General features: G+C 42.5%; 5 protein-coding genes across 11 annotated transcripts in view; 2 read left to right on the forward strand and 3 right to left on the reverse strand.

Annotated features, from left to right (window-relative positions):
- The window catches only part of PMS1 (PMS1 homolog 1, mismatch repair system component), a 44,006-nt gene extending 43,530 nt beyond the window's left edge, over nt 1–476 (reverse strand). For 2 of the 3 annotated variants that reach the window (XM_030240827.2, XM_050976762.1), the window contains exon 1: nt 109–205. The gene's annotated coding sequence lies outside the window, so the exon portion shown is untranslated. Of the gene's footprint in view, nt 1–108; nt 206–419 lie in introns of those variants that run through there. The other variant, XM_050976760.1, reaches the window with a different exon arrangement.
- ORMDL1 (ORMDL sphingolipid biosynthesis regulator 1) lies at nt 53–6,919 on the forward strand. 2 transcript variants are annotated; one of them, XM_030240840.2, is made up of 5 exons: nt 53–154; nt 711–773; nt 1,857–2,037; nt 4,371–4,522; nt 5,455–6,919. In XM_030240840.2, exons 3-5 carry the CDS (start codon nt 1,864–1,866, stop codon nt 5,588–5,590), a joined length of 462 nt encoding a protein of 153 aa, XP_030096700.1. In that variant the 5' UTR covers nt 53–154; nt 711–773; nt 1,857–1,863; the 3' UTR covers nt 5,591–6,919. The 2 variants fall into 2 exon arrangements, with proteins under 2 accessions (XP_030096700.1, XP_030096702.1); XM_030240842.2 differs by lacking the exon at nt 53–154 and adding an exon at nt 364–478.
- Nucleotides 6,920–7,295: 376 nt separating this feature from the next.
- OSGEPL1 (O-sialoglycoprotein endopeptidase like 1) lies at nt 7,296–11,963 on the forward strand. Of its 2 annotated transcripts, XM_009088141.4 has the most exons (8): nt 7,296–7,564; nt 7,705–7,954; nt 8,597–8,984; nt 9,649–9,853; nt 9,934–10,082; nt 10,646–10,776; nt 10,924–10,995; nt 11,838–11,963. In XM_009088141.4, the coding sequence occupies exons 2-8, from the start codon at nt 7,743–7,745 to the stop codon at nt 11,926–11,928; spliced, it is 1,248 nt and encodes a 415-aa protein (XP_009086389.1). In that variant the 5' UTR covers nt 7,296–7,564; nt 7,705–7,742; the 3' UTR covers nt 11,929–11,963. The 2 variants fall into 2 exon arrangements, with proteins under 2 accessions (XP_009086389.1, XP_050832726.1); XM_050976769.1 differs by lacking the exon at nt 7,296–7,564 and having other exon boundaries at nt 7,572–7,954; nt 10,858–11,963.
- A 257-nt stretch (nt 11,964–12,220) lies between these two features.
- Nucleotides 12,221–15,915, reverse strand: ASNSD1 (asparagine synthetase domain containing 1). 3 transcript variants are annotated; one of them, XM_030241670.2, is made up of 3 exons: nt 14,434–15,915; nt 13,393–13,574; nt 12,221–12,548 (listed from the first exon to the last, which is right to left on the reverse strand). In XM_030241670.2, the coding sequence occupies exons 1-3, from the start codon at nt 15,913–15,915 to the stop codon at nt 12,287–12,289; spliced, it is 1,926 nt and encodes a 641-aa protein (XP_030097530.2). In that variant the 3' UTR covers nt 12,221–12,286. The 3 variants fall into 3 exon arrangements, with proteins under 3 accessions (XP_030097530.2, XP_050832723.1, XP_030097531.2); XM_050976766.1 differs by having other exon boundaries at nt 13,393–13,561; nt 14,434–14,582; XM_030241671.2 differs by lacking the exon at nt 12,221–12,548 and having other exon boundaries at nt 13,476–13,561.
- On the reverse strand, nt 15,862–19,023 carry ASDURF (ASNSD1 upstream open reading frame). Its single transcript, XM_030241724.2, has 4 exons — nt 18,854–19,023; nt 17,185–17,238; nt 16,594–16,669; nt 15,862–16,008 (listed from the first exon to the last, which is right to left on the reverse strand). Exons 1-4 carry the CDS (start codon nt 18,926–18,928, stop codon nt 15,938–15,940), a joined length of 276 nt encoding a protein of 91 aa, XP_030097584.2. The 5' UTR covers nt 18,929–19,023; the 3' UTR covers nt 15,862–15,937.
- Between the last annotated feature and the right edge of the window lie 6,388 nt (nt 19,024–25,411).

The following is a 25,411-nucleotide window of genomic DNA, read 5'->3' on the forward strand; positions in this document are numbered from 1 at the left end:
GGGCCCTCCCTCAGCACGCACTGAGGCATTTATTCGGTTTACGAGACAAAAAAAAAAAAAAAAACGGGCGAAAAGCTGTGGATAAACCCTGCGGGCCCTCGAGTTTACCCCAAACCACAGAGCCGTCCGCAGTTCCTGGTTCTCGCTGCGAGAGGCAAGGCACCCGCTGCTCCCCCGGGCCTGCCCGGCCTCTGCCCAGAGCCGCCCCGGCCCAGCCGCCCGCGGGAAGCGGCGCACCGGCCTCGGCCCCGGCGCGGCCTCAGCGAGGCGGCGGTGCTTCCCTCCCGCTCCCGCTCCCGTTCCCGCCCCGCGGCTGCGCTACCTGCGCGCCCGCCCCGCGCCCGTGGGCGGTACGGGCCCGGTCCGGCCCCTCCGCTCCCCTCCCGACCGGCCCTGCCCACGGGCACCGCGGGCTCTACCTGCGGCCGGCGCCCCACGCTCCTCTCCGGCTCCGCGGCGGCCGCGGGGCTGCGGAAAGGTGGGGCCGCGGCGGGGGGCGGAGGGACGGGCGGCCGGGGCCGCCTGCGCGCCGGGACCGGGGAGAAGGCCACGGGCACGGCCGGCCTGGGTAGCGGCGGCGCCGGAGCGCGGCCGGCAGGGGAGGGATGGCAGAGGAAAGGCGGCGGTGCAGCGAGCCGCCGCTCGGATCGGGCTGGAGTCGTGGCGTGGAATGGGAAGGGACGATGGGTCACGTCAAGATGTCTGTCTAGGTGCTGGCTCGGCGGGTGCTGCATCCCGGGGAGAGAGGAACAGCCTGGCGTCGCCCATCCCAGGTAATGTGTGCCCGGCAAGTGCAGGCTTGGAATGCTCTGCGACAGGTACTGGGTAAGGTCCGCAGTGCCCCGGTTCGGGTTCAGGTTCAGAGTAGCTGTTTTTGGTCTACTGCTGTTCATATTGCAGAATACTCGGGTATTTTATATTTAGTTTATACTCCATACCTCACTAAGTAATTGTCAGAAACAAACTTCCTACCGAAAGCAAGCTTGCTTTTGCTGGTTAAGCAGTGCTTTTGTATTCTGATTCAGATGATTGTTAAGAAAAAACACTTCATCCCGCTTCCATAAATGAATATCCATAGTACCAGAGATCACGTGAGTTTTAAGTAAGCAGTAGTTTAGGGGTTTTAAAAAAATTATAATTACAAAATTTTACTGCAATAGGATGAGAGTGGCATTGTAGCTAAGTTCTGTCAATTTCCTGGATGTATCAGCATATGAAATTATCCTGTGTATCTCTGCACATGTCTGTTGCTTGGAAAACTTTTGAACCTGTTCTCTAATTTCAGCTGGATTTAGAAAATGGAAATGTCTGTCTGGAAGCTAATAGATGGGGAGGGGAGGGGAGGGAATCTTCACTTTGCCTCAAGAAAAGGGCATAGATTACTTCTTCATTACTCTTTCTAGAAGTAGGTGGCTGGGCAGTTGGTATATGCAGATTTCTTCTTTATTATATGAACAAGAGAGAGGAGGAAGATTGTCTGATGTGGGAAGTGGAAAAGAGCTCTGGATATTGAAATGGATGAAGAAACTTAATTCAGAGGATAAAAGTTACTAGCTTGGTTTCTTACAGTTTTGCAACTGTAGCTTCTGACATCACAGCTTACTATTTTTTTTTTTAATGTCCCTTCTGTAGGAGGCTTGTGAATTTTATTTGTTTGGACTCGTTTTAAACAAATGGTTCCCAACTGTCCCTTTTGCTGATTTCTCTGTAAACCATAGCTTGAAGATCTTGAGGTACATCTGTGCTCTCTCCAGACCTGCTTCTTTAAAGTAGCTTTTTCCCACATTTGTAAATGGCATATGTTAAGTACTCCTTTGTAACAGTAGCCTCAGTCTTCAAACAGATCTGTTTTATAGGGTAAAAATGAACGTAGGAGTTGCCCACAGCGAGGTAAATCCAAACACTCGGGTGATGAGCAGCCGTGGAATGTGGCTGACATATGCGCTGGGAGTCGGCATGCTGCACATTGTCCTGCTCAGCATTCCCTTCTTTAGTGTCCCTGTCGCCTGGACTTTAACAAATGTCATTCACAACCTGGTGAGTACCCCCTCTTGGAGCAGAGTTTGAACAGAGGTTGTTCATAAGTACGTATTTTCAGTAGCAAGGGAAAAGTAGCCAGTCTGTATGAACAATGAAATCCTGCTATCCAAAACACCACCTCTCCTTGGCCTGCCCACAAAGGACTGGCTGTTTTGGGGAGGAGGGGTGATACACAACCACTTTCAGTTTAAGCATGAAAGACATGAAATATTCTTTATGTTTTCTTTTAAACAGCATTTAATTAGGCTGGAAGGTTGCAGACATAAAATCATGCCAACCAACTTTCACAGTGTTCTGTATGTTATTAGATGTGCTGAATCCATAAACTCCCACATTTTTAATTCTTGGACACTATCTACTAATTTTTCCACATAAATCTGTTGGTATCCCAAAGTGTTTAATTTTAGTAGCCTACCTATTTTCTTTAAGAGAAATGCTACTATTCTATTTCTTCCAGTTTTGCTTTCTGACCAAGCTGCATAACTCAGAATGACTTCAGCATGCAATCTTGTCACCATACAGGACATGAGAGAAATCTTGCTTGAAAGCAGGGGGAAAAACTGAACTTCTTTGACCCCAGCCCTGAAAACCATTTATTATTCAAAGGGTTGTGACTTGCATGATGACTTTTGTATTCAAAAGATTTTGTGAGCTGCTCTCAGCTCCTCTCCCCAGGATGCTATCATTTTCCTGTAACCACTTAAAGTAGTGCAGCCATCTATATTGGTCCTGCCATGCTTAGAGGAGAGAGGACCATAACCCAGCAATTTAGATCATACTTGAGGTTTGCTAGCTCAGCTTTCTAACATTGCCAGCAAAGAAGACAAAAAGATAGCTCCTTCCTTATTGAGGAAAATGATAGTTCACTGAGGATGGGTAATATCCTCTTGAATGTAAAGTTTTAATTTTTATTTGAGCTTTTGTTTTGTAGATAGGTTTAAAACTACTGGTGGAATTGTAACTGTCATTAGAGCATTTTGTGTGTTATCTTTGACAGCATCAGACATGTCTGACTTCAGAAGATGTTGGCAGAGACAAGTATTACTAAATATTTCCCACATGCCTTACTGAACTCATTGCAAGTAGCTGTAATGACAACAGGGATGAGAGCATGCACTGGCAAGTAGTTTTGTAGTGGAGCACTAGAAGATGAGTATAAATTGCACTGTTGGATATTTCAGAATTTAAATGGCACTTCTTTTGGAAACAAATCCTCAAATGGTTTGACAAAAAAAAAACCAAACTTGGATTTCCACTAATGGAAAACTCTTAGCTAACCTTGAAAGCATTTTTGATGGTTCTTTCTGCAAGTATCACTGGGAAATAAAATATGGAATAAGCATTTGGATCTGTCCTAAAAGTGGTTTTAGGGCTGTCAAAATAGACACTGCAAACATCATGAATCAAAAAATTAATTAAACAAATCAATTGTCCTAGGTTCACATGGCTCTAGTCTGTAGGCTGTTCCAAAAAAAGATGGAAGGAGACATGAAGTGATTTGTTGAGATTTCGCCTCCATTATAAGAATTTGGAAGGAATGTGATTTTTTTTCTATATAAAGCTTTCTTATGAAAATTATTGTATGTGCATAGAAAGAGAAGGAAATCTTTGATATTGTCTCATAGAGACTCTTCCCTGAAGTTGGTGTGCTCTCTTTGATAGAAAACAAGTGTTTTTTTAACTGGAAAAGGGTGTACTCTCCTTTTTTAAACCAAGAGGTCCAAACTGGTCTTTCAGATCAAACCATACATGGCACGTTCCCATCAAACAGGAACAGTCCCAAGGAAAGTCCAGCATGTTAAGGAGAAGCAGCAAAGAGGTGGGCAGATGGTATTCAGCAGAATCCTTAGTCAGTTTCTAAGGATTTGAAGCTGGTAATGGGGTGAGAAAGCTTTCAGGCGCTGGTGTGATATTGTCAGTGTTTGTAGGTGGATTTTTGCTTTATGCACACTCTGCCACTCATCACTCTGTTAACGCTGTGCTAGGAAAGTGGTGATACAAATCAGCTGCCCCACACTTGTTACAGTGCTTAGTAAAATTCTGTTGAATTCAAGGAACTTTTGCCTACTGGTGTACAAGGCAAGGGAGTAGACTGGATGCCACACAGACTTGGGCTTCAATTCTGACTCTGCACAAGCTCAGGCAAATCACTTCTTGTCTCTTCCTTCAATAATTTGTCATTACAGGCTAGCAGCTCTTCTGGGTGAGAATTCACTCACTCTTTTTTTTTTTTAATTATTTTTTTAAATTTTATAATGAATTGAACAATGTAACAGTTATATAAAAATATTACTAAAAGTGCCTCTGTATTCACTTTTTATTTTCCCCAGGGAATGTATGTGTTTTTGCATGCAGTAAAGGGAACTCCTTTTGAAACCCCTGATCAGGGCAAAGCTAGGCTACTAACACACTGGGAGCAACTGGATTATGGAGTGCAATTCACATCTTCAAGGAAGTTCTTCACAATCTCTCCTATAATTCTGTGAGTTCCAAACTGTGTTATAGATCAAGTGACACATAAAGCCATGATTTCAAAAGCTGCAACATGATGGGTTGCAATTTACAGTCTAAAAGCATTTTCTGTCTTTTTTTCTTGTTTGTTTGTTTATTTCTACATCACAGCTGTAGGGAGTATTTATTTACAGTCTATGTAATCAACAATCTTTCTTTTGCTTTTGACACTCCACATACTGAAGTCAAAGTTTGGAAACAGTTATTAATGGGGCAGGTTTTAATGATTAGAAATGTTGTGAGGAAAGCTTTCTGTTAACTCTTGAATTTCTGTAAGAGATTGTGAAGTCATAAATATTGAAAATCTAAACTAATTGCTTTTGTGACAGCATTTGTTAACTGTTTTGTGACTTGTGAGCTGGAAATGTGTCAGTCCTCAGTGAATGGGATCTGGTGTCAGGTTCTGTTTACACTATGCAAATGGCATAGGAATTCTATACAGCTGTCTCCATTGACAAAAGTGTGGTTGTGTAACTAAGAAAAATCAGATGCATATTTAATATCCGACTCTAAAAGTCTTTCTGTTTGTCCCTGAAGAAAATTTACATGTCCACTTATATGGCAGAGTGAGAGGGGAGGGAAGATCCTGTCTGATGTTTAGAAAGTGTGCTCATAAAGGACAGAAACTGAGAAAATAAATATAACTCTTTAAGGTGGGGACAAGTGCTGGAAGAAAACAGTAAACTAAGAGTTGCTTTTTAGCACCTTGAGAGGTGTGGGAAGAAGAGACTTAGACCATAATTTTGCTGTAGATACTCTAGAACCTCAGGTGAGATATTTATACAGATACAGATGTTAACCAGTAAAATCTTATTAATCACTAAAGCACTTCTTTCAACTATGCTTTGTATGAGTTTTAGACAACGCTGCCATCAGCTGAGCTTGCTCCCTTTTCTCCTGCAGGTACTTCCTGACGAGTTTCTATACAAAGTATGATCCCACACACTTTATCCTCAACACAGCCTCTCTCCTGACCGTGCTTATCCCCAAGCTGCCACAGTTGCACGGGGTTCGAATCTTTGGCATCAATAAATACTGAGCAGAAGGTTCAACACTGGCTGCCCCTGACATGGCTACTGCTGCTCCCCAGGTGAAGGAAATGAGTAGTCTGCTGTGCTGAGTATCTCGTCGTAGCCGGGGAGTGATGCTTTTACGTCTGAGATACAATTCCTGCTTCCTGCAGCATTGTCTGGGATGAAAATCGACTTTGTAAGAAGATGCCTTCAGATACTTCAATGTGGATTGGAAATGTGTAGAAGGAAGATTTTCATGAAGAACTGGGCAGGCCTAGTTCTAAAGCCTAATCCCCACTAAGACTGTACGTGTTGCTGATGCAAGTGGCTTGCAAGGAAGGTTCAAGTAACAGCTGAAATGGAGAACAGTTTCACAAATACCCATCATCCATAATACAGGTGGTAACTTTACATATAAATCCAGAATCCTTGATGCCAAGGACTGGTGAGGCCACATTCTTAGATTAAGAGAAATTAGGTAGTTTCTGCTGTAATGGATTGTAAGTGGTTGTGCTTGTTTTTGCATTGTAAAAGTTTGTCCCACAGTAAGTACTGTGACAGCAAGTGTAAATTGATGGGATAATTCCTGCCTTCTCTGGTCTTGTGGTTTTTTATTTGGTTTTTTGGGAGTTTTTTTTTTTTTTTTTGGTCACAATAACTGAACAAAGTCCTTAACTGCCAGCTCAGGGGAGTTCCACATCAACTCAAGAGCTCAGTTTATGTATGCTTTTACAAGTTTCCACTGTTGTGTTTATTTCATTTTGCTTACCAGGATACTTTTCTATGTGTAAGTGGGACATCCTGAAAAATTGCAATTTCATTATAGGTGTGAATTTTTGACTGTTTTCTCTGCTATTCACTGATGGGTTATTTTTTAGTAGCTGAGAGGCCTGTGAGGTGGTGGGGAAAGGCTTGCTGCTGTTGTAGGAGAAGGTGCTCTGTTACAGAGCAAGTGTCTGAACGTGGAAGCTGTGTAGGTCGAGCTAGAATAGAAGCTGAACTAGAAGTAGATGAGTAGGCAAATCACATGGACTAACTATGCTTTTGCAGAAAAAGGTATAGATAACTTGCATGTCTTGGAAATGTGGAGGAATGCTGTGTTTTAGGGATACTGTGTAGTATGGGATAATCTTGTATATTATCAGCTCTGGAATTAGAGTGAAGGAGGTACATCTGCTGCTCTGAGCACTTATTTCTCTATCGTGGTAAAAGGATGAATTCTGAAGTCTGCTGTGTGTCTGCCAGCCCAAACCAGCTCAGATTTAATGGAAGACCCCATTTAAAACTTGATTTTCATTTTGGTTGCAGTGGCAGCCAGTGAGCTGGAAAAAAAAATTAAAAATATCAAAAGACAAGCCTACAGTGGTGTACTTACTTTTTTTTCTACAGCAACTTTCCGGCTATTTACTTTATCGATAAAGATGTTGTTAAAAAAAGGGCAGGAGTTACACATTTTCTTTAGCAATTGGAAGTAATTAGTTCTGTCAGTCGCTTGCACAGAAAGCGGTAACTGGCTGATTTTTAAATAATGGCCATCACAAGGCTGTGCTGCCTTTGACAGTCGCTGCCGAGGGGCCGGAACTACAAGACACGGCCCGAAATGGGTGTCCGGGGGCCGGGGTGCCCGGGCACGGCGGGACAAAGCCCGCGGCTTGCGGAGGAGTCGCTGCTCTCCGCACGGCGGCTGCGCCGGCCCCGAGCACCGCCCGCGTCCCCGGCGGGGCGGAGCCGGGCCCGGGAGGGGGTGGCGACAGATCGCGACACGGGGACGACGCGAGAGCGCCGCGACTCGGGCGGGGCCGGGGGATTCCGGCCGCCGCTCCCCCTGCCCGGGGCCGGAGGATCTGCGGAGGTGCGGCCGAGCCCGTGACCCGGCGGGGCAGCCAGACCTGCCCTGTCCTGCCCGCTTCCCGCCGGCGCTCCTGCTGCGGGCCACAGGCGGGCTGCGACCTCCACCGCCACCGAGCGTCGTGAAGAACTCTCTTCACACGTTAATTCAGGTAAAAAGAGACCGTACCCCCCAGCTATTTTTTCTTAGGGTCTTAAGTGTTGTGCGTGGCCATTCATGACTTTAAAGCTCCTCAGAAAATCAGAGCAGAACAGTTGCTTGAAAACCCTCCACTAATAATAAACGATACAGTTCTCTTCTAGACATAAGCACCGCGTAGATTATAAACAATGAACAGCCTTGCCAAAAGCGCTTTGCGGTCAGTGAAGCACGGCCGAGCTGCGTGGCTGAGGACTCGCTCTGTTCACTCTGGGAAGCAGCGATTTGGCAGGCTGGTTTTGGGAATAGAGACGAGCTGTGACGACACCGGCGCTGCTGTGGTGGATGAAGCTGGCTGTGTTCTGGGAGAAGCACTGCACTGTCAGAAGGAAGTTCATTTACAGTAAGAACAGACTTCTTTCAAGGCTTCTGCCTTAATAACGATTTTATTGCTATTGTTACTTACCATCCATATGAAAGTCTTCCCTGCCCCATAAAACTCAGTAAGTGGTGGGTAGGTGTGAAGATGTATCGCTTTGGCCTCAACACATACTGCCTGAGATAGTTCTAAGTGGTGGGAAATAAATGCCTTGGATTTAACAAGTTTCCTCCACTGTTTTCTTTCAAAGAGAGACAGATTACTTTTCTAGCTTGAATAAAAGATGAAAACATTGCTACTGTTAAAATCAGCGATTTTAATTTTCCCTTTTTAAAGGGAAAAAAAAATTAATCAAATACAAGCACTGGTGTTTAAGAACTTGAGCTGACGAGTGAGGGGTTATGAATATTAAGTTATATTGTTTGGGAACAGTGTTGAGATACATTTAAAAAGCAGCTGTACCAAGAAAGGGCGAGTTACATCCTTTTCTGGCCCTCTACTGATAATTATGCTCCCTTCATTGCCCTTGACACTAAACAAGGCATTTGAGAATGCACTAAGGAAACAGGCAGGATGTGACAAGGTTAAGAGGTGCCTGAAAACTATTTTTATGGCATTCTATCTGTTACAAACTACCAATGCATTGCAATTCCTTGGTTTTACTAGATCAGGAGGAATAATTCCCGTGGTGGCACAGCAGCTCCACAGAGAAAACATCGAGCGAGTGGTTCAGGAGGCCCTTCGTGCCAGCGGTGTTTCTGTGGCCGAGCTTGCGGCTGTGGCCACCACAGTGAAGCCCGGGCTCGCCCTGAGCCTGGGCGTGGGGCTGCAGTACAGCCGCAGCCTGGTCAGCAGGCACCAGAAACCCTTCATCCCCATCCATCACATGGAGGCTCACGCACTGACCATCAGGCTCACGCATCACCTGGAATTTCCCTTCTTAGTTCTCCTCATCTCTGGAGGCCACTGTCTCTTGGCAGTAGCACAAGGAGTTTCAGATTTCCTCCTGCTTGGACAGTCCATCGACATCGCACCGGGTGATATGCTGGATAAGGTAATATCTCCTTTCCTTACCTTTCCATAGTTGTCCTCTTCCTTTTATTGCATTTATGCTACATATGATCAGCCTGAGGACAGCAATTCAATGCAATGCAAGTTTTACGTAATTTTTTTTCTATTTTGAAATGCCATAGTTTTAAGATACAAAAGACTGCTAAAAATGTACACAAAATATCAACTGTAATGTATATACATTAATTATATTTCAGCAAATAGGCAACCTAACCAAAACCTGGTGTTGGATGTTTCATTGACACTGATTATACAAAGTTGTATTAATTAGAGAAGATTTTTAGAGATATTTTAAAGAGGTGTTAATATGCCGTCAGGTTTACAACAATGCATGTTAAAGCATTTCTTACTAATTTTAGATTTTAGAGTTTGAAAAGCAAGGTTAGGCCTTCACAATCTGAAGTTTTCTGGGTCCCTGAGTACAGTCTGTAAAGTTGGTCACTTATGGCTTTGTTCTCAGCACTGTTTTTGAACAGTATTTGTACATATTAATTAAAAAATTGGGAGAGTGGATGGAATCACAAAGGGGATTTTCAAAAGTTGAAACCAGCTTTGTTTTGGTGTCACATTTTACTCCAAGGACTGCAATACGGTGATGCCGTTCCAGGAAGAACTGATTCTAAGTCTGTTGTTTGTCATCTCCTTAGGTGGCACGAAGGCTGTCTCTAAGAAAGCACCCAGAGTGCCACAGCATGGCTGGGGGGAAGGCCATAGAGCACTTGGCTCAGACTGGCAACCAGGAACTGCTCACCTTCCGACTGCCCATGCGGCAGTATCGGAACTGCGACTTCTCCTTCTCTGGACTTCAGAACCTTGTCAATAATGCCATTGTACAGAAAGAAAAAGAAGAAGGTATCTTTAGGCAGTCAGATACAAACTGAGCTTTTGATGACCTAGACTCAGGAGCTCCCTTTGATGATATACTTTTATAGGTATTCAGGAGGGTGAGATCCTGTCCTGTGTTAAGGATATTGCTGCTGCCGTACAGCATGCAGTGGCTGTTCATATTATCCAGAGGACATATCGAGCCATGCTCTTCTGCATCAAAAACAGCATATTACCATCAAAACATGCCACTTTGGTGGGTATATCTTTTTTTTCCTTTGTATAGCTGACTCTAGAACATCATTTGAAGATGCAGATGCCTTGTTGCACTTTCTACCTTTTACATATGAAGATCTAATATGTCTGTATGTATTATATTGTTAAAATACCAACAATATTGAAGTAACAGTCATATAAATATTTAGCTGGGTTTTAAGCTAGAGAGAGATTGTCTTACCATCTAATCTAACCTCCCATAACAACTTGCCCTCATGCTGCCCAATACTTGATTGCTGTTCTAGTTACAGTAGAACCACAAACGGGTTTAGCTTGGAAAGGACCTTAAAGACCATCCTGTTCTAACCCTCCTGCCATGGGAAGGGCCACCTTCCATCAGACTGACATGCTTCAGGAACGTCTTTTTGCAAAATAAGCTCATTTAGCATAGTCTTTTCTAGAATCTTTTAATCTTGAAATGCAGCATTTATTGCTGTCTTTAGAACTTCAACTGATAACCCTTTTCTAAACATGATGCTAGTTGTGTGTGACCTATAAGTACTTTTGAGTTAATGCCTTTTTTTCTTTTTGAAATGCTGTCAGGTTGTATCAGGAGGAGTTGCAAGTAATCAGTATATCCGAAAAGTTCTACAGAATCTGGCAGATGCAAATGATTTTGCTTTACTGTGTCCTCCTCCAAGACTCTGCACTGATAATGGTGTTATGATTGCATGGTAAGAGTTGTTTCTCTTTAAACAACATTACAGGAGCACATGCAAAATTGCCATAAGAGTCAAGCAGCTTTTTTTGTGCAGACTGAACGATGTGCTGGAATGCAGAGCTGTGATGCACGTTTTTTATGTAACTGCTTTGTTGCTCAGGAATGGCATTGAAAGGTTCCGTGCAGGGCTGGGGGTCCTTCACAGCGCTGCTGGCGTCCGCTACGAGCCAAGGTGAGTGACTGCTCCTTGCCAGGCTCTGTCCTCACTGCCTGCTGCAGGCTGGGAAAGGGGAACAGGGCACATGGAAAAGAGGCACACGTTGCTGAGGAGTCTCTCTGCAGCACATGGGAATTTTAAAAGTTACCTTTCAAGGCAGTTTTAAATACAAATGATTGTGGCTGCTATTTATGTTCGTTTTGGCTCAGAAATTTAATTTATCATACATCATAACAGTTCAATGTGTTCAATGATTGTATAGATGTTAGGCTTAAGGCCAAACAAAATGTGGATATCTCAAAAGTACCAGCTGGTCTAAAGTTGGGACTTTTTTCAGTTCTTTTTCCCTTTTCAAAAAAACAGACTTGAATGGTCTCAATACAAAAAAAAATTGTATTACAGTTTTCAGATGAAAAATAAAACTCTACTTCAAAAATAATTTGCTGTATATATTTCAGTGAATAAAAACCTAAGTTTTACTTTCTGTAGACAATGCATGATTTAAGAATATCATGGGAGTTACCTGTGATTGTCTAGCGTTTTGCACGTATCAGCAGGACCTAAAATGAATTATCAACTAAAATCAGAATCTAAATAGAACAACAGGCCCAGAAAATGGCTTTGAAATCACAACTGTGGTTCTAGAGTTTGGAATGGCTACAAACACAAATATTTCCTCATTGTAAAGATAGTTCCAGGTACAGACTATTTTAATGGTCACAGTCTTAGAAGTGCAGGGAATGTACTGAAATACTTTGACTCTCGTGCTAATTATAAAAAAGGTCTGTGAAGCTGTACATCTGTGATATGGCAATGGCAAAGTTAATTTTTAACAAATACATAATTTTGTTTTCTAGAGCTCCCCTGGGAATCGATATTTCAAAAAGAGTTGAAGAAGATTCCATCAAGGTTCCAAAACTAAAAGAGATACGATGGTTGGCATCTTAAAAAGTAACTTAATAAAATAAAAGCAACTGTAAATAGTTCAATGAAAAGTGTTTCAATGCTGTTATGTTTAGGGACAACACGTGGATTACAAGTGTTGAAAATCATTTGTCAGACAAACAAATGCTGTGTTGTTATCACCAAAGTGATTCCAGTTATTATTGCAAACTAAGTATTCTCAGTTTTAAAACAAAAAACCTTAAAAGTGCAGGATGCATTCATGAGTTCCTCGTAGACATGTACAACTCTGATTATTAATAATTATATCCAAGTGTGTAAAAAACCCCAGGCCAAACCTTGTAAGAAAACTTTATTTACTGACTTTGTGTATAGAATAAATGCAACATCTCCAGCTACAGCTCTATAATTCATCTACTGAAAGTAACTTCAGCCTGCTGCATGTGTCAGATGCTTTTTCACTGTTGCTCTCTAGTTTTGCAATCCGAGATCCAAACTGTACTGCCCTTTTTGGCAAAACAGTGGAGGCTGTCAGGCCCAGCTCCCTGGCTGCAAGGCGCAGAATCAGTTTCTCGCCAATTCCTCGAGGTAAAGTCAAATCAGCTTTTTCTGAGACAGGCAGAGAATTGAGGAATGAGACAACATCTTCATCAAGAAAAGGAAACCTGAAACAGAGATTTGCATGGGGAAAGATCCTTTAAAAATTCCATCGGAATAATCTGTTTTCCCCTTTACCACATGCAAAGACAGCGTGAAACTACACTGTAACTTTGAAACAAAGAGATTTACACAACAAATGCTGGTATCGTTCTGAATTTCAGGCTTTCACACCTAATCATGTGCATGGTTAAGAGCACTGCACATACTCACTCCAGCTGTTCTTGTGCTGAAGTGAAAATGTGCAACTAAGAACATGTGGAAAAAAACTGGCACAAAGATCCCTTGAGAAAACCTTTCATGCACCTGAGTGGCCTCTGCTCCTGGACAACACCTAAGGAATTTTTTTCAACTTGATGGTAGCATGGAAGAAGTAGGCACAAATAAAATGATTCTTTAACTCTTCAGACTTAACAGCCAGGAAATGTGGTGGAGATTGACTATGCCTTTACTGCATGGATGGATAGGAATACACAGCTCCTGTTACACTTTCTCCAGAGACACTCCCAAAAGGTCCACACCAGAACACTTCCAAGTTGTGCAAAAGACTGTTTAGCTTACAATTATAAAACCAGCTAGAATTTGCCTGTTTCAACATCTGTTGCTTCTTCTTAAAACTTCTAGATGGAGGTCAAGTTGCTAAATTTCCTTAAGTAAACTCTTCCACAATATACTACAGACCACTTTTTTAAAAAACAAAACCAAAAACTGCACAAGCCAGTACATAACAAAACTACAGCCAAACTAGAGACAATAAAACACACAGGAGTTTCAATTAAGATTTGGTTAGGGGTGTTAAAAGCTGCATCTAACCAGCAAAATCAGTTTTGCTCCATGTTAAAACAGTAATACCTGGCTTCTTTTCCGTGATCACCGATGATCCTGTCGTCTCTACCGAGATTTCGAGAAGAAATGCGCCCTAACTCCATTTCTAGTTCTTTATTCAGACCCTCTAAGCCATCTTTTGTGAAGCAAACACGATGTCGAGAATACCCAGCAAGCTGCTCATCTGCTCCAATTCCTGTAAGCACAACCTCAGGAAACAGAATAGAAGAAATCTTAGTATCTATGCGAGTTAATATGTAACAGACCTTAAATCTTTAACTGCATCTTAAGGAGAAAAATTTTAATATACATCTTTTAAAAGTATTCCTTATCAGAATGGGCTGTGCCTTACACATTTACAAAGCCTGAAACAATTCCCAGTACAGTCACTGGTAACTTAAATTATCAGACCTTAAAGTACACACAAACATTGCTAGTGGAGCAAGGAAAAAACCATCAAAATAATGCCATGTGTCACAAATACACCAGTATATTTGAAGAATGTCTTTGTTAGTTTCTAGGATAATAAACAGCATTTGTTAAACACCAGCCTTTAAAAATTATTGCCAAAGACTATGCCATATGTTGTAGTAACCTGAATGTACACCCAGAGTGCTATTCATTTACCAGCTACTGGGTTAGTAACAGCTACATTACACAAAGTAAAAATGGCTTACACTACTCAAAAAAATGTTTTATCAAGAGAAAAAACACTATTACATCTGGCCCATTACTGTGCCTTCAACAGCTGAAAGGAAACAGTTCTTTCAGGAACAGAGAAGTGAGAAATCAGAATCAAAAATTATAGATGGTGGTTATTTGTTTCCATTGGATATTATTGCATATCCAAGTTCACTGAAAAGCCATGCCCATTACATGACAAAAGAACTGAATGTGATTTTTAATTCTAGAATTACACAAATATTATAATTATAGAATATTCTACATTCTGACACTGAATTTCAGAAGCCTTATGAGTAGCAAAAATCCCAGCTGATTTCTAAATCAAGAAAACTGATTTTACATTCAGAAGTCAAACACTAAGAAGAAAACAAAACAAAACAGTACCTTTGCAGGACTTTTATATGGTTGCAGTTCTCCTTGGTTACTAATGAAGCCCTCTCCTCTGGAAGCAAACCAAATTGCACAGCCAATACTGTCATCCAAGACTGTACCCCGTGGATAGATTAAGTAATTAACACGCTCTTTTCTCATTTTTTTCAATTCCTCTAGTGTAACATTAATTTCCACAAAGTTCCAGGTTCTTGAAGGGTTAATGGCTTCTAATTCCTTCAGTCCTGCCCTACCAGTGATTCTGTCAGGAACATCAAAGCAGGATAAATGAGTACTAGTGTCAGCTGCAGGATCTTGACAGCTTTCTTGAGGATCAAGCAAATCAAGCTGTACTTCACCTCCGGTATGTCTTTTAATGCTACCCCTGTGCTTAGCTTGCTCTTTCTTCATGAAAGCTACATTAAGGAGATCAATTGGCTCTTCCAAAGGCACATGTTTATCAGCCAGGGCTGCAAGAACCATAGAATCAATGCCACCAGAAAACAGCACTGCAATGTGTGCTCTCTTACGAGACATGCTTGGAACTTCTCTTGTTATCTGATCTAGATCTCTAAAGAGACAAAGGACTCGTCTCTTGACTGCTTCATTTAAAACATCAATAAACTGACAGGCTAATTTTTTCTTGTGTTCCTCTGCAAGAAATCCTTGAAGGGTTTCTACAGAAACCATACAGTTAATATTGCTAAAATTAGAGCTTGGACATGCACCTGAAGCTCTAGAAACTGTTTTATTTAAGGGGATAACTGGTGCTCTAAGACACAGCTTTGATTCATTCACCATGAGATGTACATGGTTTGGTAAGTCTTTTGACACTTGGTCAAGAACATTAATGCATGTTTCTTCTACTGCTTTCTCTCTGCAGCTGAACTTCCATGGAAACAATGTTAAAGATAAAGATTTAGCTGCTGCACAAGCTTTGAGATCAATTTTGAAAATTCCAGATGCAGGGACTTCTTGCCATTGGTTGCCTGATTCAGAAGAACCACTTACAGATGTGAGACAGAAAGCACTGTCAACCTCACTACTGAACTGCCAAAGCAAACTACGACGGCCAAAGTAATCTCTGCCAAACCATAAACTGTGTCTGGGTGCTTCATAATAAATAAAAGACCAGGGACCCTGAAGTGATGAAAAGAGAGACAAAATGTCCATTTCACTGCTGCATAAAGCCAGATGATGAAACATTACTTCAGTGTCATTCTCAAGATTTCCTACATGCAGCCCACTGAAAATTTCTCCATTCCAAAGAAAAACATTGTTACTGGCATCTTCCAGAGGCTGAGGAGTCACCAGTCCCCTCAAGTGAAGTACATGGCCTGAAAACAGGCATTCATAAGAGAGATCAGACACAGTTTTTATCAACTCTTGGCTACTGTCTGGTCCTCTTCTTCTTAGATAGCAGAGGATGTCTTCACTGAGGAAATCACGGATCGCAGGCTGGCTGCACAATGTAACAACACAGCAAATACCACACATTGCAACAAGGAATTCACATCAACTACTTCTTGATTTTAGCTTTTTCTGAATTTTCCAGCTCCAGATGTGCCTTCTTTAATTCATCTAATGTATCTGGGTAAGAGAAAATTACACAAACGATCAGTTTCATAAACAGGAAAGTTTATGCGTACGTAAGTTTAAGTGTATATCTACAATAATTAATAATTCCAGCCACTTGTTCAATTAAAGTGATAAACACAAAACACTAAGTAAGCAAAGTGCTATGTTTGTGTTCCATTATTACTAACACAAGCTATATAAGCTAGCTGTAGCATATTCCTTTTTAATTATACAAAGATGATGATTTTTTTCCAAAGAAAGCCACAGTGCAATAGGGGAATGGTCAACTCCTATACAATCAGTATGACTTCAGCATTTGTAGTAGGAAAAGGGAACTGACAATAAAAATGGCAATGCTATTAACCCAAATCAAAGCAAAGAGAAGCAGCAATTGTTCACTCCAGAAAATTAAATATCTACTTCTAAATTTACACTCTTCTAATGCTTGTTCCATCATCACCTCTATTATCCATTCTCCTATTACTTTGTATTGGACACACAGCTGCAATTTTCTCATTTTAATATACTTTTGAAATCAGCTAAAAATGTAGCTTTTAAACATGAACTATTTGAGATACTTTTACACTGCAAACTTACTTTTGCACTGAGACAGCATTTCTGTCCGGTCTGCAAGGAAGAATATGTTGCTGTTGGGTTGCTGCTTATAAACTTTCTGTAAAACAAAAGCCACACTGTATTAAGTCAAATCAGCAGATTCTGGAACCACACTGCAGCAGAAGCTGGTATGGGTCCAGAGAGACACTCCTGGTATAAAAGTGAAGGGGTAAGTTCTGCCCTGTGAACACCAGCATCCTGATGCTGTACCATCCAAAGGATTTCATGCTCAACCTAAGACAATTCTGAATTTCTCTTTTCCTCATCCACAAGGGATCACATTCTACTTTAAACAAATGCACAGAAAAAGTAAGAATACTTCATGAATCCAAACATCTTAATGAAATAACTTAAATAAAACATAAAAAAGCAAAAAACCCCAACACTGCCCAAGTATACATAATCAAATAATTTGCAGGACAAATTATTCTGAGCACAGCAGACCACATGTTTATTAAAATCTGGATTACAACAAATTAAAGACAGCATGCTCTGATTTTGTTGCCCCTCTTGCCTCCATGTTTATTTCTCTGCTAAAATGAAATAGTTAAAAGCAAATTTGTAAAACCTTACCCGGTTCTTCTTCAAATTAGAAAGCTCATCAACTACAACCTTCTGCTCTTTAATCTGAAAGACAAAGGTGCATTTGAATTTAATGATTAAAACAAGACATGATATTATAATCCTAGTGGTGAGCATGTCTACTGATATTTTAGGACAGCAACATGCATGTCTAGCTGAATCACTGAAGACAAAGTAAGTATAAAAATTACATACTTAATTTCTCTAGAAACAGGCTATTTTGCATGCATTGGTATTTCTCCTACCTTTAAAAGCCACAGAGTGAGGTCAGCCAAACTGAATGTGGCACCCTGAAACTGCAACTCTTCCAGCAGGTACATCAATCTCTTTTATCTACAACACCAATAAGGCAAAGCAGCAGAGCCATCCTCTGATACAGACTGCACCAGCCACTGAGGCACAGCAGAAGTGACAACCTGTAGCTCTGTGATGTCCCAGCTTTGCAGCTTCCAGGCAATCAAAAACATCACTGTCTCTATGTGGGGCCATGCAGAAGTAATTTTTTTTTAATATAATCACATGATGTTAAGGGGTTGCAAGGGACTTTAAAGATGATCTAGTCCCAGCCTGACCCCCGCCATGGGCAGGGACACATTCCACTAGACCTGGCTGCTCCAGGCCTTATCCAACCTGGCCTCGAACACTTCCAGGGTCGGGGCATCCAGAGCTTCTCAACATGTGAGTGGCTCACCATTCTTACAGCAAAGACTTTCTACCTAGTATCTAATCCAAATCTGCCCTCTTTCTCAAGTTGAACATATTGCTCCTGGTCTTCCTTGTCACTACAGCTCCTGACAAAGAGCCCCTTCTCTGGCTTCCCTGCAGGCCCTATTGGAATACTGGCAGGTTGATATGAGGTGTTTTTTGGAGTGAAAGTTCGACAGGCTTGGCAGATTGCATAGTGAACAAAGCTGTGGGCACCAGGGAGGAAGGAGTGGGTAAATGAGGAGCACCAGCCTCTATGGCTGAAATCCCTTGGGACATTGTGGGCAGACAAAGCTGAACTAGGCTAGAAGGAAGCCATATGAGAAGCAGGTGAGGGTACTTTGAGGGGAGACCCCACAGCAGTCTTCAAGTTCCTTAGGAGGGGAAGTGGAGGGGCAGACACTGATGTCTTCTCCCTGGTGACCAGTGACAGTAGCACAGGGAACAGCCTGGAGCAGGGTCAGAGCATGTTTAGATTGGATACCAGGAAAAGGTTCTTCACTCAAAGGGGGATTAGGGATTGAACTCCCCAGGGAAAGTGGTCACAAGGCCAACCTGACAGAGCTCAAATAGCTTTTGGATAACGTGCTCAGGCACATGCTGTAATTCTTGGGGTGTCCTGAGCAGCGCAGGAGTTAGACTCGACCATTGGACGTCTCTTGAAACTCACGATATTCTGTGAGAAAAACCTCACTACGTCTCACTTGACAGTTCAGGCAGCAAGACCCAAAATACCCATCTGACAAGCAGATATCAGCGAGGCAACATGGGCTCGCTAAATGCAGGCCGCTCTGGGGGCCCGAGGGCGCAGCCCCGGGCACAGGAGCCCCGGTCCCTGACAGCACCCACCCTCCTCTTCCTCACGCTGCTCGCACCCCAGGCGACAGGCTCCAGGGGCCGCCCGCGCCTCGGCCCGGAGCCCGGCACAGGGCCCCGCGGGGCCACCTCCGCTCACCCGCCGGCTCAGCTCCTCCTTGTGGCGCAGCGTCGCGCTCTCCCCATCCTCCTGCCGCGGCGGCCGGCCCGACATGGCCCCGGCGGGCACCGGGCGCTCTCACCCGGCAGCGGCGACAGCCGCACTTCCGACACAGCCACCGCAACCAGCTGCACCACAGCGCATGCGCACAGAACACCACCAATCAGCAGGGGCGGCCGAGAGCGCGCCTGACGAGCCACCAATCAGCAGGCGCGGCAGAGCACGCGCGGGGGCGCGGGCCGGACGGCGCGGATCCTGAGGGGGCTCGCGCCCCCGGCCGGGGGAAGGCGGGAGTGTGGCGGCTTGTCCCGGGCGGGACGGAGCTCCGGGAGCCGTGTCCGGCAGCACATCGGGACAGGCCCAAGGTGGAGAAGATGTTTGGAATGAGGCTTGGAAACTGTGCTCCTTGTGGAGTGTGTCGGCTTGGTGTGGTGTGTCCCCGGGCTGCTGTCGGGCTCTCAAACCCCTTTGAGCGGTTTGCTTAAAGGTATTCCAGAAGAGATATGAATCATACACTATCTACAGACATTAGGATCACGTGTTTCATTATGTTCGTTATTAGGACAAGTTTCTACAAGAAAGGGACTTTTTAGAGGGGCATGTAGTGACAGGACAAGGGGGAACGGACTCACACTGACAGAGGGAGGTTTACATTAGATACTTGATGGAAATTGCTTACACGGAGGATGTGAGACACTTGCACGGGGGGGGGCTTGCCCAGAGAACCTGTTCCAGCTCCATCCTTGAAAGTGTTTAAGGGCAGGTTGCACAGGGCTCTGAGACACCTGCTCTAGTCCCTGCCCGTGGCAGGGAGTTTAAACGAGATGATCTTTAAGGACCCTTCCGACCCAAAGCATTCCAGGATTCTATGATTTTATTATTATACAAGATAGATGTTTAAGACCGTCCACCTAAGATGATCCTAACATTTCTTTGTCTCTTCCATTCTACTATAGATATGTCACAGTGATGCATATGTCTACCTGTCTTTATAAATACATCATTGTCTCATTTTTATCCCTTTCCTTTTTAACATTGTATAATTATTCTAAGCTCTTAAGAGTAATCCAGACATAAAGACCAATTGCTACCAAATTCTCAGTTGTAGGATTTTATGAGATTTCTGTCCCACTCATGGTCCTTGTGGTACTGACTGCAGTGCAAATATAGTTCAAATCTTCACAAACCATTTGGAATATTTGCAAGTTTAGTAAGAGAGGTTGGAGTGGTTTTTTGCTTTAATCTCACATAATCATTCACATTATATATTTTGATAATACTTAGAGTTTGTGACCAGGATTACACCTTGGTTGTATCCATGAGCTTGGCTGGAATGTCTGTGATGTTGATCAAACTTTTGGCTCCTAGCAGAAGGATGAAGACAATTTGGCTATGAGAATATTGGGCAATACACTTGCTTGCAAAAGTTGTCCTTATTTGCTTTTAGCAGAAAGGGAAACTGAGGTTACGCTTGCCTCAAAGGTCAGTCTTGCTCTTCTGTCCACTTAAAGCTCACACTTGTGCCTCCGTCCAGCCTTGCCCCACAAAGGCTGGGTGTGGGGCTGTGTGGTGGGACAGGTGAGGGGGCTGATCTGTTTTTCTCAGCAGTGCACAGTGCTGCTGTGATTCTGGCAGTCCCAAAGCAGAGCAGCTGAAGCTGCTGGGGAGTTGTTGCCCAGGGGTTGGAATGGTTCCAGGGCTTGTGCTCTGACTTCTAGAAGAAATACACATATCTGGGTCACACAGATCAGTTTTGGTGCTATTGCTCAGTGTGCTTTGTAGTTTGTCACTGTTGTTCTGGTGAGTAATGTGTTTAATCTGAGTAACTCCCAACCCTCTGCTGCCCGAGTTTTATTTATTGTTCAGATGTTACAAAGGTTGATGATCAAGTAACACAGTAGTCAAAGTATAATTTCCGTACTGATTATTCTTTTTATGTTCAGTAATAAATGCAGTTAATGTTTATTAATCAAAACCCCATCACTCAGTGTTATTGACTGTTTCAGAAGAGTGATGATAATGGTTTTGAGGCATAATAGCAAATGGGGAATGGTTTTAACTTCTGGTCTTACCACAACTTGATGATTCTTCTACTGATATGGAGTGGGCTTTTGACAGTTCCTTTTAAAATGAATGAATTCATGTGACAAGATCATTCCTGAAATTACAGTGATACCCACAATAAGAGCAGCTGTGTTGGCAGCTCAGCAAAGGGAAAGGTTGGCACCTTTTCACTCCCTGTGCAGGGCAGTGTCATCTCCATTCAAGCTCTTTTCAGGGCTGCTGCAGTTCTGGTGTTGCAATGTGCCTGCACTGTTATTCCTGAGAGCTGGGGAGGTCACTGAGAGCTCATCTGGCTGACAGCTAAGTGGGAAATGTCATTCAGTGACACATCTCTGGTCATTCTGCTTGTGTCTGTGCCCTTGTGCCACCTCTGGTGCTCTAAACTATTTTTCTTTTACCAGCATAAAATTATTTCTGGAGGTTAATAATGCCTGACACAATGTTAATTAAGTATCAAAAAATATTTCAGTCTTTTAAAGCCCTCACCTTTTCAGTATCTGGCATCTTTAAAAATATAAAAAATAACACAAATTACCCAACAAGCCAAGTAAACAGCTAAAAACCAGAAGCAGTTACTGATGCCAGAAAGTCTTCGAAGTTGCCATGACCTGTTGCAAAGGCATGGCCAAAACAGTAACCTTTAAATAACCAAGCTCAAGCTCCAAAAGGCTGCTGTTAAAACCACACCGAAGAGCTGAGGCCATCCTTGTGACAGCACTGTCAAGTCCTGAAGACCTCTGTTCATGATGTTGGCAGTACATTTGTGTCAGAGGATTTTACAGCTGTGAGAGGCACGGGGTAGGACTGATACAGCCTTGGAGGCTTAGCAGCCTCACAGTTTCCCTGGCTTTTGTGTGGGCTGGAAATCCACATGCACTCAATTCTGTGTGTCTCAGCTGACACTTGGAAGCATGTTCAGCCATCATAATCAGTTGTGGGTTTAAGTCTGTTCATGCTGGAAACATGTTCAGCCATCATAATCAGTGTTGGGCTCAAGTCTGAGGTTCAGCTGTGACTGTACTCTGAGGAAACTCGTCATGCTTTAGAAGAACCGCTCACAGAGGTCCTTGGAGGGGAATAGCACCGCGACTAGTGTAGCTCTAACGTTGGCCACAAGAGAGCAAGCTGAAACTGTGCTGGCTGGCTGCTCAGAGACAGTCGAGGAAAGAGTCGGGCCGGCCATGTAAGACAGGTGGATGAGGTCTCTAAAAGGGGAGAGGATATTGCATTTATGTGGGGTTTTGTCTGTTTGGAAGCATCCTCAGTTCCGATCTCTCCCTCAGTTCCTGGGTTACTTTGTATTCAGACATTGTATCCTCATAATCCAAGTAAGTAGATTCTTGGATGTAGCATCAATCTCCATGTTAATTTCTCAGTTGAACCTATATTTTATTAATTTTCTAATTTATACTGGTCTAAGAAAATTCAAATTGTTGAAATTAGTTGGGTTTGCTTTATGGTAATCCTTTTTGTCTGAGACATGAGGATTTGAAGGGAGTTAGGTTAACTTAACACAGCCAGGAATCTGAAATCTAGGCAAAGTTGTGGGTTGTTTCCTTATGTTAAGTATCTAGATTGTCAATGACACAAGAAACCTTGCAAAACCTATAATCAGTCTACTTTAAAAGTCCTGCAACTGCAAGTAAAACAAGAGGTCTTAGTACTTTTATGGTCTTGAAGTACTGTCAGTTTTTTCAGCACTTCTGATACACTGTTAAAGCTATTTGAAAACTTGTTTGCACAAAAATTCTGTGGAGTTCACAAGCATTAATTTATTTTTTAAATTTTCATTTTATTTTTATTAATTCTGCTTTTAATATTTTCTAATTAAAAGCAGAATTTCATTTTCACATGGAGAATTTTAAGTCTGTTGTCAAAATAGCTGAGAAATATCATCAGTCTCTCATTAGTTTTTACAATCTGATTGCATACCTCAGAGCTTTTTAAAGTGCTGAACCGAACAGCTTCTTTATAAAATACTCCCAGCAGTCTTTCATCTGATGATTTAAATAAGAGAGGATTCAAAAATAGACTTTTACAAGTTCACTCTGTTCTTCAGTATAAAACTGAAGTAGCTCTAATGAGAGCCTTTCTCAAGGTCTTATGTTGCTGTAGTTGAGAAGACAGTTTCACCTTTAATTTTCATAATTTTTCCTTCCTTAGTGCAGAACAATTTGTTGTGCACTTCTGCACTTTGTTAGACTTTAGAAGAGTGTCACCTTAGTGCTAGTTTCACTTACAAATGCAGAGCTGTTAGATTTGGGTTTGTCTGCTGCAGGGCAGTCCCTCAAATGCTCTGAATAACCAATGCACAGGTTTACTGCAGTAACTGCTTTGAGTATGGGATCAGAGTTCCAGATACACATTTGAGCAGTGGAATGTTCAGGGATCTTAAAAAAATCAAATCCTGTGTCTTACAAAACATTTTGTTTGCAGCATGAAGATGGAAGCCTGGTGCCTGGATGCTGGAAGCTCTTCTGTAGGTGCCACCAAAGAGCAGGCATATGAGAGGCTTAAAACTGCTCAAGAACTTTGGATAGACAGATGCCTCATTTGGATGATCTTGGATTGGGCATCTTGATATAAAATCCAATTAGTGCTAATATTTCTGCCTAATGAGAAAAGGAAAAAGAGAAGTGCACCAAAAACCCTGAATGAAGAGTCAAGCAGTCACTCAGGACTTACTGCACCCAGTAAGTGCTTTTTGGAAGCTGCATTAGGAAGTCTGGAGAAGACTGGAGGGATAATTATGGGCTTGCTTCTCTTTCCTGTTGGGAGTGCCTCCATGAAAATAAGCGCTGTGTTTAATACTATGAACAACTGATATTTTCTAGAAGATAAAACCCAGAGATTAGATTGTCTGGGGGAGTTGGCAGGCCTGAGCAGGATGGGCTGAAGGCATGGAAGTGGCAGCCTGCTTTTGCTCCCATGATATGGGTCTCCTGGAATCAGGAAATTGGTAATTTCAGCTGAGATAGGTTACAGCCCCATCAAGCACGTTCCTTAGACAAACAACAGACACCTAAGTGGGAGCTTGTGCAGAACAGAACATGTCTGAGCAGGTTGGAGAAGGGGGGAAATGCATAATACCTTTGTAAGGCTCTCTAAGGCAGGAATGAAGGTAAGGATGTTTGCTCTGAGATGCCCAGTTGGATTAGAATCTTGCCTAGGATGTTTTATTAAATGCGTAGCTCTCATGTGCTTTTTGTGCCTTTGTTCTCACTGTCACATACATTTGGACTTAGCTCCTGCTACTGGGCAAATAGAGCCGCTAGAGACTGTTTTTCCAGGTTTGGAGATGGGGGTTATTTGAAAGGAAACTCTAAGGTTTTCAACTTCTAATGTGCCAGAGGCCATGTTAGCAAACAGCTTATTGGCCTTCATTCATTTTTAAACTTCATTCTTTCTGTCTTAAGCTGTGCTGAGGCCTTCCCATTTATGCCATTACCCACTGTCCTTATTCCTCTTGAGTTTTGTTTTTATTTTTCTTCTCTCTACTCGAAGTTTTCAGTTTTCGTACAAATCAGCCTGCACACATGGCAAAACAACCTAGGACCCAAAGAAATGGAACCCTAGGTAGAACTTTCAGTCTTGAGGGTTATACTTGTTCACCATCCTTTTATGGTGAGTGGGATCCTTAGTGCTTTCAGGTCCATACAGCTCAAAATGCTCAACTGAGATCAATGAATACAGAGAGGAAATCTAAGCCAAAGCTGTGTGAGTTTTCAGGGTGAGAAACAAAACTTGGAGGTCCTAGCTTTTATTTATGATCCACCCATGAACATTAGCATTTCCATGTTTAAATTACTGTTTACATATTTAAAATTGGGCTTTTTTTTGCTTTAGGAAGTCACAGTCGGAAAACTACTCATTGCAGAAATATTCACTGGACTGAATGACACATGTATCTATTTTAATTTTATCACAGTATTTATGCTGACTGTTTTAAACCTCAATTTAAAAACCAAGCAATTCTTGCTTGGCAATCTAGACCTTTCATCTCAGTAGCTGGAGAGAAAATATTCTGATCAAGTTCTCATGGAGTAGCAGACTAAACATTCCACAGCTGGGTGACCTCTGACAGAAAAGCTCACAGAAAAGAGTTTGTGAAACATTTATTTTGGGTTATCACAAAACATTTCTATTTGTCATGTTGACATAAAATTTAAAAAGGCAAAATTCCCTGGTTGCAAGTTGCTGTGCCTTAAGCTTTACAATGATTGTCATCGTATTTGAAGTCTAAACCTCACTGAGATGTAACTGTTTTCCCCAAATGCTCTCCTGTGAAACACCATCACTGATCCTATCACCTAACATTTTAACAGAGTTTTTGGAATAAGTACAGCTGTTGCAATTAAGGAAGAAGGCCTATGGAAGTACAAAGGGCAGGCTGTAAGGTGCCTCACTACTGTGAGGTGTAAGGATCTCAAGTTTAAGTAGTTTAATAGCCTTCAAAAGATTTCCTTCTCTTTC

This window comes from Serinus canaria, chromosome 7 (genome assembly GCF_022539315.1).
Source record: "Serinus canaria isolate serCan28SL12 chromosome 7, serCan2020, whole genome shotgun sequence".
NCBI lineage: Eukaryota > Metazoa > Chordata > Aves > Passeriformes > Fringillidae > Serinus > Serinus canaria.

What these genes read in the sequence shown, in the direction of transcription:
- ORMDL1 (XM_030240840.2), top strand. Translation starts at nt 1,864, where the DNA reads ATGAACGTAGGAGTTGCCCACAGCGAGGTAAATCCAAACACTCGGGTG. An exon ending in CAAATGTCATTCACAACCTG is followed by an intron (nt 2,038 to 4,370) that starts GTGAGTACCCCC and finishes TATTTTCCCCAG; the next exon opens with GGAATGTATGTGTTTTTGCA. An exon ending in ACAATCTCTCCTATAATTCT is followed by an intron (nt 4,523 to 5,454) that starts GTGAGTTCCAAA and finishes TTTCTCCTGCAG; the next exon opens with GTACTTCCTGACGAGTTTCT.
- OSGEPL1 (XM_009088141.4), top strand. Translation starts at nt 7,743, where the DNA reads ATGAACAGCCTTGCCAAAAGCGCTTTGCGGTCAGTGAAGCACGGCCGA. An exon ending in CGGGTGATATGCTGGATAAG is followed by an intron (nt 8,985 to 9,648) that starts GTAATATCTCCT and finishes TCATCTCCTTAG; the next exon opens with GTGGCACGAAGGCTGTCTCT. An exon ending in AATGGTGTTATGATTGCATG is followed by an intron (nt 10,777 to 10,923) that starts GTAAGAGTTGTT and finishes TTTGTTGCTCAG; the next exon opens with GAATGGCATTGAAAGGTTCC.
- ASNSD1 (XM_030241670.2), bottom strand. Translation starts at nt 15,915, where the DNA reads ATGTGTGGTATTTGCTGTGTTGTTACATTGTGCAGCCAGCCTGCGATC. An exon ending in CATATAAAAGTCCTGCAAAG is followed by an intron (nt 13,575 to 14,433) that starts GTACTGTTTTGT and finishes CTGTTTCCTGAG; the next exon opens with GTTGTGCTTACAGGAATTGG. An exon ending in GATCACGGAAAAGAAGCCAG is followed by an intron (nt 12,549 to 13,392) that starts GTATTACTGTTT and finishes TCTCTGTTTCAG; the next exon opens with GTTTCCTTTTCTTGATGAAG.
- ASDURF (XM_030241724.2), bottom strand. Translation starts at nt 18,928, where the DNA reads ATGTCGGGCCGGCCGCCGCGGCAGGAGGATGGGGAGAGCGCGACGCTG. An exon ending in AGGAGGAGCTGAGCCGGCGG is followed by an intron (nt 17,239 to 18,853) that starts GTGAGCGGAGGT and finishes TTTGTCTTTCAG; the next exon opens with ATTAAAGAGCAGAAGGTTGT. An exon ending in CTAATTTGAAGAAGAACCGG is followed by an intron (nt 16,670 to 17,184) that starts GTAAGGTTTTAC and finishes TTTGTTTTACAG; the next exon opens with AAAGTTTATAAGCAGCAACC.